The sequence below is a fragment of the Dromaius novaehollandiae genome, chromosome 27 (genome assembly GCF_036370855.1).
Source record: "Dromaius novaehollandiae isolate bDroNov1 chromosome 27, bDroNov1.hap1, whole genome shotgun sequence".
NCBI classification, from domain to species: Eukaryota; Metazoa; Chordata; class Aves; order Casuariiformes; family Dromaiidae; genus Dromaius; species Dromaius novaehollandiae.
The window spans coordinates 4,580,027-4,593,184 of record NC_088124.1 but is presented as its reverse complement, the minus strand read 5'-3'; the positions used below and the strand labels follow the sequence as shown (position 1 = coordinate 4,593,184).

At 52.7% G+C, this 13,158-nt stretch overlaps 1 protein-coding gene across 7 annotated transcripts in view; it reads right to left on the bottom strand.

The window, feature by feature from the left end:
- Positions 1-2,308: 2,308 nt before the first annotated feature.
- The window catches only part of ATP2B4 (ATPase plasma membrane Ca2+ transporting 4), a 46,325-nt gene continuing 35,475 nt past the window's right edge, over positions 2,309-13,158 (bottom strand). For 5 of the 7 annotated variants that reach the window (XM_064497955.1, XM_064497953.1, XM_064497956.1 and 2 more), the window contains 2 exons: positions 12,044-12,133; positions 2,309-5,857 (listed from right to left, as the gene is read on the bottom strand). In XM_064497955.1, coding sequence (XP_064354025.1) covers positions 5,552-5,857; positions 12,044-12,133 — 396 coding nt within the window. In that variant the 3' untranslated portion in view covers positions 2,309-5,551. Of the gene's footprint in view, positions 5,858-11,940; positions 12,134-13,158 lie in introns of all 7 variants that reach the window. The other 2 variants (XM_064497958.1, XM_064497957.1) reach the window with 2 other exon arrangements.

Sequence of the window (13,158 nt, the reverse complement as noted above, 5' to 3'; positions counted from 1 at the left end):
AACCGCAGGGAAACCCCCCCTTCCCGCTCGGCAAGCCCTCAGCCGCTGCTGCGGACACTGGGCCTGCGGGCACCTCGTTCCCACCCTCATGGCGGTGTCGGGGAGCCCCTGTGCTGGGATTAAACCTCCATCCAGGGTGACGGGGCCCGAGTCCAGCCGGGGCAGGTTTTCCTGAGCTCTTTCCAGCTTTTTCCAAGCTGGAAGTCACCTGTTTCTTGTCAGGGTTTTCCAGGGCTGCCGGTGTGGGCCTTGCCTTGGCGCTGGAGGCTGCCAAACAGAGCCTTTTTCCTCCAACCTGAAGCTCTGGCACCAAAACCGCTGCTCTGGGCGACGCCGCGGTAACCGGAGCTTTCGTCCCCGCTCCCGCCCGGACGGCACCGGCTCCCAGGGCGACGGGCTGGGCCGGGCTCGCCCCGCTCAGCCTCGCCCCAGAGGAGCGCCGTGGCCTTCGCCCTGCTGCCGGGAGCTAGATGGCCACGGGGAACGAGGGCGTTCCCGAGCGGCTTTCGCTTCCCCTTGTCCTTGTCTGGGCAGAGGTCCTCCGCGGAGGTGGCATGGCCTCGGCCCGCTGGCAGGAGGCCACGGCTCGGACCTGGCACCCAGGAGATGGAGACGACCACCTCGAGGAGGCCGCGGCTTCGGGGCGCCGCAGGGGAGGGGGTCTCCGCTGTGGGGCAGCACCAGGAGCCGTTGGCTTTGGATGCTCCATCCCGGAGCGCGCTCGGAGATGGAAGCAGCCAGGCGTTAGACAAACCGGCCAGCCCCGGCCTCTGAAGAGCAGAAGACCCACGCCGGGCCCCATCCCTCTTCCCACCCCACGGAAAGCCCCGGTTCACCCCACGGCTCGCTCCCAGGCCCAGCGCAGCCCCTCGTCCGGCGCCAGGAGAAGACGGGGCCTGGCGCTTGCAAGCCGGTGGACACACGGAGGACGGCACAGTTACACGTGGGCACGTTTTATTCTCTGGACGCACTCGCGCACTGTTTCTGCTCAACAGCCAAAGCTTTATTGAGTGAAAACCATCACCCTTCTCCCCCACGCCCAGCACACTGTTTTTTTTTAAAATTTTTTTTATATGTACCCCCTTTCCCACTCCACAACCACTCTTCCGCTTCCAATTTGAGTGTTATCTCTGCTCAGAGTCTGTTTTCTCAGAAGCAGCTAACTGACAATTCATTCAAAATTTTTTCTCCCAAGAACCATATAAATTACATGCAAAACATTGTACATAGAGATTAATATCAAAATGCAATACAGATCAGGTGCACTTTAAGCTGGACTCTAGGATATGGCAAACACACCAGGGTACATATTGCTTTGAAACCACCATTTTTTTAATGTCATGCATACCACATAATATTCAGCCTTTTGTTTTGTAGTTTTCTGTTTTTATACAAAAATACCAGTGCTTATTATACGAGTTACTGGAAAAGAAAAATTCAGATCTGCGTGCTCTCTTTGAAAGAAAGTTTTAAGAGCGCTGGATAAATATATATACACACACAAATGTCAGTTTAATACTGTATATATATATATTTATTTAAGGGGAGGAAATAAACTAAAGGCAGTTTTAGCCATGGGCTTTGCTGAAGGAAAACTGAGCTTTTTTTATGGCTGTGGGTTTGAGCAGGAGGATAGCAGGGGCGGGACAGCCAGCGGGCAGGGGATGGCCTCGACAAGGAGATGCTGGAGAGGAACGGCCACGTGCCCGAGTCTTGCTGGTAGGGGCAGGAGAAACGCGTTGACCAAGGGGTTGACCAACGCACAGGAGCTGGGCGCAGCGGTGAGCAGCGACCGCGGCAGGTCCGAGCGCCCCTTTCCCGGAGGGCTCCGGGGAGATAGATGTCCGCCTCGAGGCTGCTTGGGTGCTGCGGTCGTGCAAGGACCGTGGCTGGCGAGGGGAGGTGGCCACCGGCTCCCGGACAGGCCCCCGCTGCAGCTGGGAGTGGGTTCCCCATGACCCCCACCCTCATATCACCACGCAAAGCGGTGGCTGAGCATTAGAGGACATGTGCTGCTCCGCTGGGGAAAGCCAAAGGCCGCCCATGCTAAAATGTGGTTTAGTTTTTTTCCTTCTTGAGATTGTTTCAATGTTTTCCTCAAAGCTTATTGCACAAAACCTTTGAAAATTAAGTATAACTCCTGTGCAAATAAAAGAAAACCTAATCACATAATGCAAATGCCTAAAAAGGACTGTTCAGCAATGCACACAGGAAGTGATGTAATGTCTTTGGTACCAATCCGCCAATTTATTTAACAGAAAACCACCACCACCAGAGACCCTACGATTATCAAGAACTGGATGCAAAATTATGTTCAGAGTGTTTTAATAACAAAGCATTCCAAGGCAAGTTAACACGTATCACAGGGTATTACTTCAGTTCCTGTCTGGCATGGCACTCTCCCCGTGCACACTCGTGGCAGTTCAAACAAAGCACAAATCTCCCCCTCCTTCAAGGCATGTTGCAGAGAAGTCCCCAGAAGTTCATGCCGCCGACCATGCCTTTTAGTGTAGAGCACCAATCTCCCCCAACGGTTTCGTAATGTCCTCAATAACTTAACCCAATAGTCATCTGCTGCCAGTATATCACGGAAACTAAATAGAAAAAATACTTTACATAAGATGTATGCACAATAAACGTTTATGCTTTAAGCAACCAGCCATACCAACATAATTTATATAAAAAAACATTTGTGTCATCCAACTAACATCTAGTATAAAGATGGCTGCTCAGAGAAAAGGAAGCTGACTGGCATCCAATCGCTGATATACTAAATTACCTGTCACTTTGAACTGCTGTCACACGGTCACATGCCGTTGCAGACACATGACTCAAGATTTTTTTTTCCTTTAAACAAAATACATATGGCTGACATAAAAATATCAGTTTCTGATCTAAAGAAAACTATATTTTTTGCATAATATTTATATATAATTATTTCTCCCCCTCCTAATATGGAAACTAGAACAACAAAAATATATCAACTAAAGAACAACCAGACCCTTGTGGCAACCTGCCAGTCACAGATTTCTGGGAGTGACTTTAAGAGCCTCCAAAGTCAGCTTTTTGTTGTTTTTTCGTTGGTTTTTTAAGTCTTTTCTTACAACAGGTCTGAGGTAATAAAAAAATATCAAAAGAAACAAAAATCAGTGTCCCCCCCATAAAGTATTCAATAAATATTTATGTAAGCCTGTAAGAACACCGTATTTTCATCCTTTTTTTGCAAGTATTTAAAATAGAAAAAGTGATCTTTTAAGCAATGTCACCTTTAGACCCGAACGAACCCCGCCACGCTTTGGCCTCTCCTCTCGCGTCACCCGCGTGCGGCTAAGGAACCGCCAGCCCCCTCCCGCCCCCGGTTCTGCCCAAGGCGTTTTCTCAGCTCGCGTGAAGAACGGAAGGGGAGGACAGCGATGGGGTTGTCTGCACGGGCAGGTGTCTCGACACTGGATTTGCAACTGAGATGGGCAGTGGTGGCAACTTCTTCTCGCTGTTGGCAGTGTACGGAGCCCAGCGCTCGCCTGCCTTCGCCAGCACCGAGGCAGGAGACCCGTGGGAGAAGGGCCTTTCCTCAGCTACCTGGGAGAGGAACGGCGCGGCGAGACCTCGTCCTTCCCTCCTCCCACCCCAAGGAAGGGACAAGTCAGTGCTGGACTGGAAAGGAAACCAAGACGCTGGGTTTTGGTTGCTGTCATTTAAGGAACACTTATTTCTTGGCAAAGTACTGGGCTCTCGAGTGGCAGGCGGTGCTGCAGGCAGTGCTCGGAAAAGGCACGGGAGATTCTGCTGTGCGTTCTTAAGAAAAAGAAAAGAAAGAAAGAAACCAGCCAACCCACCCTGTCGCTAAAACCTCTCCACTTACAGGGACAGAGGCCGGGCAAAGACGACAACATTGTACAGCCAATTACAGCCAGGTTCTCACTGCTTCCAACCAAACCAAATGGGACAAGGGAGAGAAGGCGGCAGAGCTTTTTCCAGCCCTTCCCACCTGGGGCCAACAGCTGGGGATGAACCAACAAGAGCCCACAGTGAAGAAACTAGGCCCAAGCAAACCAATCTCCTGTCTCCTGGTCTGGCCCATTCTTGGCTTCGCAGGAGGCTTGGTTCAGAGCAAACTTGCCCAGGACACCCAGGGCCTCTGCTCAGGATTCTCACCTGGAGAGAAATGGTTAGGGGAGGCCAAGGTAAGGCAGGAAGCAGGGTGAAGAGATGGCCTTCAAAAAAGCAGCAAGTGAGGCAAGCCTCAATGTGGCACCTTCTCTGGAAGACCTAGCCAATCAACCTACCAGCTCTGCAAGGAAGTGCCTCCCTTGGCAAATCCGCTATGGATGTCAAGGTTCCTCCCATCAGCCAAGGAGCCTCTCTCCCTTCCACCAGCCAAAGAGCCTACCTGCCCTGTCTCTTCTGCGATCCATGACTTGACCCAGCTGTACTGTCAATAACCAGACGCTCATTCTCCTCTCAGCCTGCTACTGCTTTGGAAGTGATGTGCAGAGCCAGTGGGCACAGCTGCCTCGTCCTCGGGGATTCCCCAGGAGGGAACCACAGCTTGTACTCCAACGCTCAAGGATTATTTAGCCTAAATACACAAGCCAGAACATGCGAGCGCCAAAAGCCCCTCCGCTCCTGATGGCAGGAACTGTTAAAAGTTTTGCATGGCTCTTGCCAAGACTTTCACAGCTGTTCAAGAGCAGGACAGAGGCATTTCTTAAGATTCCCCAGGGAGGAGCCCCATATCTCACGATCCTGGGGTTTTTCTTCACCACTCCCACACTGCCAGTTCACCTCCACTTCGTTTTGTAGAAAAAATCAGAATCTTTCAAATCCAGCAAGGTTACAGCAAAGTCCCCTTCATCCCTTGTCTAACAACTACTGCTTTGGAAACAGAGAGAAAAGTGTGCATGCACACACAGAGGAGGAACTGTAAAGGCTAGGTACCATTTTTAAAGGTGGAAGACTGGTGTACATCCCTGTATCTATCAACCTGTGGGTAAACACCTTCCCCCTGGCTGTTTGTTTAATTTTCGCACCACAGTGCTAGCTCCCCCACTTCCCACCGTGAAGTTACCGGGGGCAAATTTCACAAGCAAAGGAAAAACCCCAACATTAGGAGAAAAAAAAAAAAAAAAAACTAAAAACCACAAGTGGAAAAATAAAGTCACAAGTGCACCCTCCTGCCCTCGGACAGAGTGTGCATGTAAGACTATGACAATTTGAACTTTCTTTGAACATGCATTTCTCAAAGTGAAACCCCCCTACAGATGCATGGGGCCCAACTCTCAGAGAGGAAATAACCTGGCTGTTTTGCTTGGGCGAGTACCACTGAAAATTAGGGATGAAGATGCACAATTTTGGCTTAGCCCCTCCCAACACCCAGCATTGTGGTACTCTGGTTCCCACTGCTAAATAATTGTAAAAAAAGAAAAAAAAAAACCCAAATGATATACGTATGAGCAGTTTGACATGAAGTGACCGCAGTGTGTGATCAGTTACTGGTGCCGATATCACACCGGGCGAGGGTGGAGGAGGAGGGGGGTTCGAAGTTCTAAGGTCAAACCGATGTCTCCAAGCTGTGTAAGGGGCTTTCGGGCTCCGGGATGGTGACCTCGACTTGATCGCTGTCCACTGCATTGTTATTTTTGTTGAGGGATGTAGATCCACCCGGGCTACCCCCACCTCGCTTTTTGAGTCCATCAGTCTCGGGGTCGTCTTCAGCGCCGTCAAGGAATGGTGTTCGAGGCTCGTCTTCCTCCAGGATGAACTCTGGGTGAGTCATGAAGTTATGAATGGAGCTTCTGGATTCGGGTTTCTCGAGGCCTTCGTACAAGGAGCTACGGAACGCATTCACCACTTTGATCTGCCGGGAGGCGAAGGCACGGGGCGTGGGGAATAAACAGAAGAGAGGTTAGTAGTGGCTACAAGAGGCCAGAGCTTCCAGGAGAAATAAAACAAAATTTAAAAAGACACAATAAAACAAAAAGGACAACAACAATCACCACCACTGAACAGACAGCTAAGTCAAAATGAGAGATCTATGGTGAACTAGGAGGGCCAACATGGATCAGACTCAGGCACTAGGTGTGTGATGGGGAATCAACCGACTATGGGGCGACTTCAGAAGCTGCAAGAAAAGACACAAAAAACTCAGACAGGTCACTTTGAATGAATGGAAGCCAAAACGCATTAGTTGTCATTACGTGTGTGCACGCGCATCTGTGTGTATAAACAAGGACAAAAAAGTGGAACTACAACTCAAAAAAGGTGGGTTAGACAAACACAGTGGGTTCACTTCAAGGCAAAAACTCTACTGTGGCAGTGATGCATTTGTTTATTCTACTTCATTTTTAGACCTATAGAAAGCAATGGGCTTAAAGGTGTCACAAACTTCTTCAAGCCCACGTGAAGCAGAGGGTCCAAGTGGATGCCATGAACAGCAAAACAGGACCCAGCTAAACATGCAAGAAGGAAGCTAGATCTGTGCGAGTTGCCCTGCATTGCTGCCACCTAGATCCCCGGCTGGAGCTCTGGATCCCTCCCTACACCAACATGCTGAAGAAAACCCAAAGCTTTCCACAGGCAGCTTTTCTTTTGGAGGCTCTGCACGGAAAACAACCCCAAACCTTGCGAGAAAGCCTAGCCACTCGCCGCTCCTGCGAAACCCACAGGCTGTCAGCACTGCCAAAAGCCAGGCTCAACGCGTTACAAGCAGGAGATCCAGAGCCCAGTCTGGACAGCTAAGATACTGCACTGCCACCTCCGTTGCACTGGAAGGGAGAGGTCTGGAAACAAGCCAGGATGGCAGCGTACACCGGATTCACTGCTCTTCCTCCTGTTCCTCTGGAAGTTCAGCCTTGAACTTTTCGAGCTCTCGCTCTCCCTTGCAGTCAAGTCTGCGGTCAGATGGGTGACAGGCGTCAGATCCAGCAGAGGAAGAGGCAGGGAAAGAGGCAACGCTGCGCAGCTGCAGCAGCCCTCTCCACCTCAGCACTGCAGCCACACTCGCCCCGGCACCCAAATCGCAGAGACATGCACACGCTGGCATGCGTGAGACAACCAACACGTGCACCTCGGGTGCATAAGAGCGCTCCAGCTCTCGTGGATGACTTGGGGCTACAACCACAAGATGTCAAAAGGCCCAAAAGACTGACTGAGAGCTCTATAACATGTGGGCTTTCTATGCAGAGCCTACGAAACCAGGCAGCTCAAGGCCTCCCAAGCCACAGAGGACCTGATGAAATCACACACATGGCTTTGCAGTAGAAGGCAAAGGCAAGAGCTACCGACCATGCAGTGCCCTCCAAAGCATCCCTTGAGTTACTCCACTGCACCTTACACTGATGCTCTCCCCACTGACTCGCTGTCAGTCCAAAGCCAGCAAGCAGCCTCTCTGCAGAGAGGACCCCATCCTGCATGGCAGGTCACATCAGCACCCTTCTGGTTTATGTCACCCTTCCAGTCACCTGGAAACTGGATTCTCCCCTCCCTTTCTGAAGGAGGAAGCTATTGGCAGAAGTTGTCAGCAAGGGCCAAACACCTTGCATAAGCTCTCGCATGTCTTAGGGAAGCAATAAAAGTCTTCGTTCTGTTAACCAGAGTTTGCTTGGGGCCAGGAGATCTGCTTCAGATGCCTCCTCTCTGAAGGAGCTGCCCTCGAACGACCATGAGACTTCACTCAGCAGCCCTGGGTGCAACGGGGGAGTCTGCAAACCTCCCTTCACCCACACCAGTTGTCCTGCTCCATCTCCTGCCTCCTGGCAGGGTGAAGTGCTGCTGGTCATGAGTCACCTCCACCTGCTCCCACACCCGAGACACCGAGTCCCCACCCATGTCCCCTGCCTGCTCTCACAGTGGACTTGAACTGGGGCACAAGGAGGAGAGCTGCAAATCCAACAAAAGGATGGTCCCCACAGCAGCCTCATGTTATACCCTCTAGAGCCTCCCCATCACTCAGCCTGCACCCAAGTGAGCAAAGAGCATGCAGAGCTGCCAGAGGGAGAACGATGCAAGCATCCCCCTGCAAGCTGATGAGACAAATAAAAAAATACATATGTATTTTACCAATCCTTCGAGAACGGGCTGCAGATCTGTGCCTGAACAGAGATGACACTCCCCTTCTGGATGAGGGGACGAGCCAGGTTAAACCATCCACCTCGGTCTGGTACCGCGGACAGGCTAGGAGTGAAACCGCCAACCAACACAGCCCACGAGAACCTCCTAGGGATCTTTGGTCTCAGCATGACAAAACAGCACTCACAAAACCAGACCTGAGACGTTACTCAGAGGAGAGCCTTGCGCCTGAAACCTTGGAGATTTTACCTGCAAGATATTCCAGGGGTCCCCTTTCACCAGGGAGGCCCACCTGAGTCCGCTCTCCATCCGGCTCAAAGACGGTGCCGCACCACAGCGGGCAGCGATGTGGCATCCCACCGGCACAGGCTCAGCACATCCCAGCTAGAAACAAGTCAGCTCTCGCACACACGGACAGGCACACACACAGGGACAGGCACACACATACACCAGCTGGATGACAGATACCCACAAAGAGATGAGCGTCGGCCAGGTACCCCCGTGACACTGGAGCACCAGGTGGCCTGTGAAAATGCAAAGTTTGTGTGGCTGGAAACAGGAATTCAGAGCCGTGTTTTGCCGCGCTAACGACCGCAGTAAGATCCTAGAGAAACTCTGTGTTTAGTGTCAAGGCACAGGACCAGGGAGGCAGCTGAGCAGGCCAGCTTCCACCAAGACTGACCACAAGTCCTTTCATCGACATCCCAAGAACAGCAACTGCAAGCACTGACTCCTAAAAAGCGGTATGCAAAACCAGCTAAACCAAGAATAACCAGCTTGAACAAGTTAATGGGTGCCTAGGTGACTTTTAGAGCAACTAGGGGGTTAGTCTAGTACAAGCTCTGACAGAGCAGGGGTAACTTCACAAAAGCCCTCCCTGAACCACCACCTCCAAGCACTGGCAAGTCAAGAGCCTCACACACCCCTGCCTTCAGCTCTATTTTCTGCTCCACCAATAACTTCTGCTCCACCTTTCCTCAGATATTCTTATTTTGACTCAACCATCTCTGTCAACAACTAATTTCCGATGTACAAGGAATAACTGCTCCCTTATCAAAGACACTCAACAGCAAGGAAATGTGTTTTGAATAAGCCAGGCAGTGCAAACAAAAATAACCCCCTCCTCAAATCCTCTTCCCAAACAAGCCAAAGCACCGAGGCTCAGAACAGATTGGCTTTCTTGCAGTTTTTTCTTAGGCTGCTGACCAACCCCGTGTTGTAGAGTGGGGACGCAGAACGATTTGCCTGGGCTGGCAATAAGACAAGGGGCAGCATCGCTCACCAGAAACCTCTCGAGGAAACACTTTCCAACTCTTCAGAGCCTCTGATTTCCTCTGAGCCCTCAGATGTGCCTAGATGCCTCTCACCCACACTTCATCCCTAACCACAAACACTCAGCCCGGCACCAGCACGCTCTGGAAATCCTGCACAAACAGCGGCTGCTCGACAGCAAGTCCGACTGCTTGACACGGCCTGTGGCCAAACGGCCTTTGGGAAACTTCTCTGCACAAAGCAGAACTGAAATCTGCACAGCAGGACGCAAACAGTGCGCTGGCACACTGGACTTGCTCTGACAAACGTAAGATGAAGGCCCAGCTCCCTGCCCACCGTCAGGGTTACTCTTCTTCTGTCTGAAGCCTTCACAGCCAGCGTAACCTCCGAGCCTGGACTCTATTCCCATTTCAGACCGCAGAGCAGCTGCAGCACTGCAAAGTGCTGGGCTGGGTAAAAGCCACTGCTCACACGGAGGCAGAAATTACATCTTCCGAGGGAAGCCAGCATCAGCTCCACCACTGAACAGTGGCTTGCAGGGCCCAGTTGCCTCGAATCGGGGCAAAACTCCAAACTGAGACAGCGCTTAGCTCTGCGAACCATCCCTTGGTTCACTCTTGACACCTCCCTCTCTTCCATTGCCACCCAGCAGGAACGCGGTGCTCGGGGCTGCCGAGGTCCAGCCCAGGAGAACACTTCTCACAGAAATACAGTGGAAGGCAGAGGGACTCCGTTAATCTGTATTCAGGGAAGTGGAGCTTAGAGAGAGGGAAGGAAAGCAGCAGAGAGGGAAACAGAGCACAGTATAGATAGAAAACAGAGGGAAGACTTAGCAACCTGGGTTAGCTTTTGGTAAAGTTGCTGTATGGAAGGGCACATGCTATCCAAGTTACCTATTCCCCTGCAGCAAATCAGGGAGAACATTAATGAACAGACTGCAAGAAAATCTGCATTTTGGTCTTATCCACTCAAGCCCACTGCCCTGATAGCCCGCTAAGCAGGTTTTCTTCCAATTAGAAAGTCGTGGTGGTGCACAGATGCAGACGGGAACAGAAGGCAGCTGCGCTGCTTCAGAAACACTGGGGTTAAACAAAACAAAATTCAGGCATCAGTGTTGGCTAAATAGAGAGAAAACAAAAATTATTGGAAATTCTCTCTCCTCTCCCACAATGCATAAACAGTGGAGACTGAAAGCTATTCAAAAAGTCGCCAAGGGTGTTTCTTTAATAAGAGGAGAACAAGGAAAATGACTGTGCAATAAAAAAGCCAATTATCCAAGAAAGATGCACTACCTACTCACAGTCTGGCAAAGCCCTGCGGAGAGAATTTGCACTCACATGCTCACAGGCCCACATATACAGCTCATCATGAACATGGAGGGGGGCATTGCACGACAGAGGGTTCTCCTCAGTGTGGAAAGCCACGGCTAGACCCAGGGCCAGCCTGGCGACCGATGGTCAGGAGGGCCGTGTTTTTCCGAGCACGGTTTCTCCGTTTGCATGCAGAAAGTCACGCATCTGTGTACACTGAAAAACAACGTGCACCAAACAGCGGCCAGCTGGGCACCGACTGCCTGCTGTAACAGGACAGCGATGCTCTGGGTACCGCAGGGGAGTCAGCGCAGGTCCCTGCAGAGCCCCAGGGCAGCACGGGGCCGGGACACATTTACGTGGGTTCCTCCTCACGACAGCGTGTGCTCAACTGCAGCACGTGCGCTTAAGTGCTGTCCTGCCCGGGGCGTCCGGCCTCGGGGCCGGGAGCTCGGCGCGCGGGAGCTCGCCGCTGGCCTCGGCGCGGAGGCGGCCGGGAGGTCTCGGCTCTCTCGCACAGCATGCAAGCCAACACGCAGGCCGTGGGAGGCTGCTTGCTTACAAGTCAGCTCGGAAACAGCGGGCTCAGCTGCAGGTGAGCGACTTTAGAGCGGCTCTGGTGCTTCACCGCCTTCCAGCTGAGCCACAGCAACCGGCTGCTCTCGCACACAGTCAAGTCCTTCCACCAAGGCAGGAGCCGCGGCCTTTTCTCACCCGTGTGCAAGAGGCAGAGAGCGTGCAGGCAGCCCGTTCCCGCGGCTCAGCCGGCTGCAATAGCACGCTAACTGCTGTGGGCAGGCCTGAGCAGCGGCTCTGCCCCCGGAGGGACCTGCAGCTCTGGAAAAGCCACCTCTCTCCTCGGCACAGCCCTCCCGGCTGGGCAGAGCCGTGCTGGAAAGGAACTGCAGCATTTGGATGCAGCACTCCCTTTTCGGAGCAGTGCTTTTAGCTGCTCAGAAACGCATACTTCTTTTAACAAGAACTGCCAATTTTGCACCCCTCAGGAGGGTGAACTCATACATCAGTCCTGCAAAGGAGGAGAAGAGGTAAAAAAAAGAGGAAGCAACAAGGAATGGGGAGGGAGGGGAGGGAAGGACCAGAAAGTATCATAACCTTGTTAAAGATGCAACAGCATAAAAAATTAATTAAAAATGATCTCCCGCCCCATCCTTCATTTTAGAAATCAGTGTGTCGGTCAGAGGTTAGAGGGAGAGAGAACAGGCTGGGTTAGATTGGTGCAGTGCTCTCTGTGGTTATTAGAAGTCATGCATTGTAATAGACTATCACTCACTGCCCGCAGGAGGAGATGCAGCAGCAGCAGCAACAGCAGAAGTGGTGGGAGTGGAATTGACGGAGGAAAGAGCTACATGGGTTGGGCTAGAAACATTTTTTACATCGTGGTGCTGGCTCACGATGGAAGGCTGTCTCCTGAGGGCTCCCTGCAAAGAGGAGGCGCCGGTCTGGAATGTGTAAACTACGTCCATCTGTAAAGAATCAGAGAGTGAGATAGTGTCGCCCCGGTCAGAGACAGGGAGAGGGGTCGGGGACGGAGCGGAGGGGAGCAGGGAGGCCGGGCAGACACACACACGGACAGGAAGGAAGAAGGACGGACGGAGAGGTGGGGAGGAGGGATGAGAGAGCCCCCCAGCCCGCGTTCCCGTACACCCGCACCGGCTTTGGCTGCTGTTTCTAGGAGCAGAGAAGAGGTCGGCTTCCAGCCTCTGCCTCCCTCTCAGTCGCGTGGGGTGCACGGCTTCTACCACCACCAAGAGACCGTGGTGGGAGGGAGGGTGGCAGGAGACACCTCGGGATATTCCCACAGTCCGCAGGAGGAGCAGAGAGAGAGGGTGGGCAGAGGTGTGAGCTAGCAGCCTGTGGGCCAGAAGTCTGCACTGGGAGCATTTCTGGTCCCTCAATCCCATAGGATGTTTAGCCAGGGGGGCCAAATCCTGAGCTGCACCAACATGCCCACAGCTCCCACGGCAGCCAGCCCTGCCTGAAGACGCTCAGCCTCTCCCCAGGGTCGCAGCTCAGCAAAGGGCTCGCGTACGAAGCGGAGCTGGTAGGGTTGGGCAGGGGAGGCAGCAAGGAAGCACCCACGCTGGTCTGTGGACGTGCTCCAAGGCAGGAGGGACTGAGCAGCAGCCGGATGCCCAGGATTCCCAGACACTTCACACGTGGACCTTTCCCCATCTGCCATGTGCCAGACAACCGACTGGGAGACTGCACACCCCTGCGCCTCCCGTCCTGCCTGGGCCACACGGCTCCTTGCTGCGAACCTCAGGAAAGGGGCACCTGCCCCAAGCTGCTGCTTGCAGCTCTAATGCGCCCTGTAGATATTTTACATACTGCTTCGCTCCTTGCCCAGTCTGATCTCCTTCCACAGAGACCCTCTTTTCCCCAGCGCACCAGGTTGGTCCGTGAGGAAGGAACCCTACGCTTCTCATTTCAGGCACGCCGATTCAGGACACCCTATCCGAGGCCTGTTAGATGCTCAGGTTTGACCTGC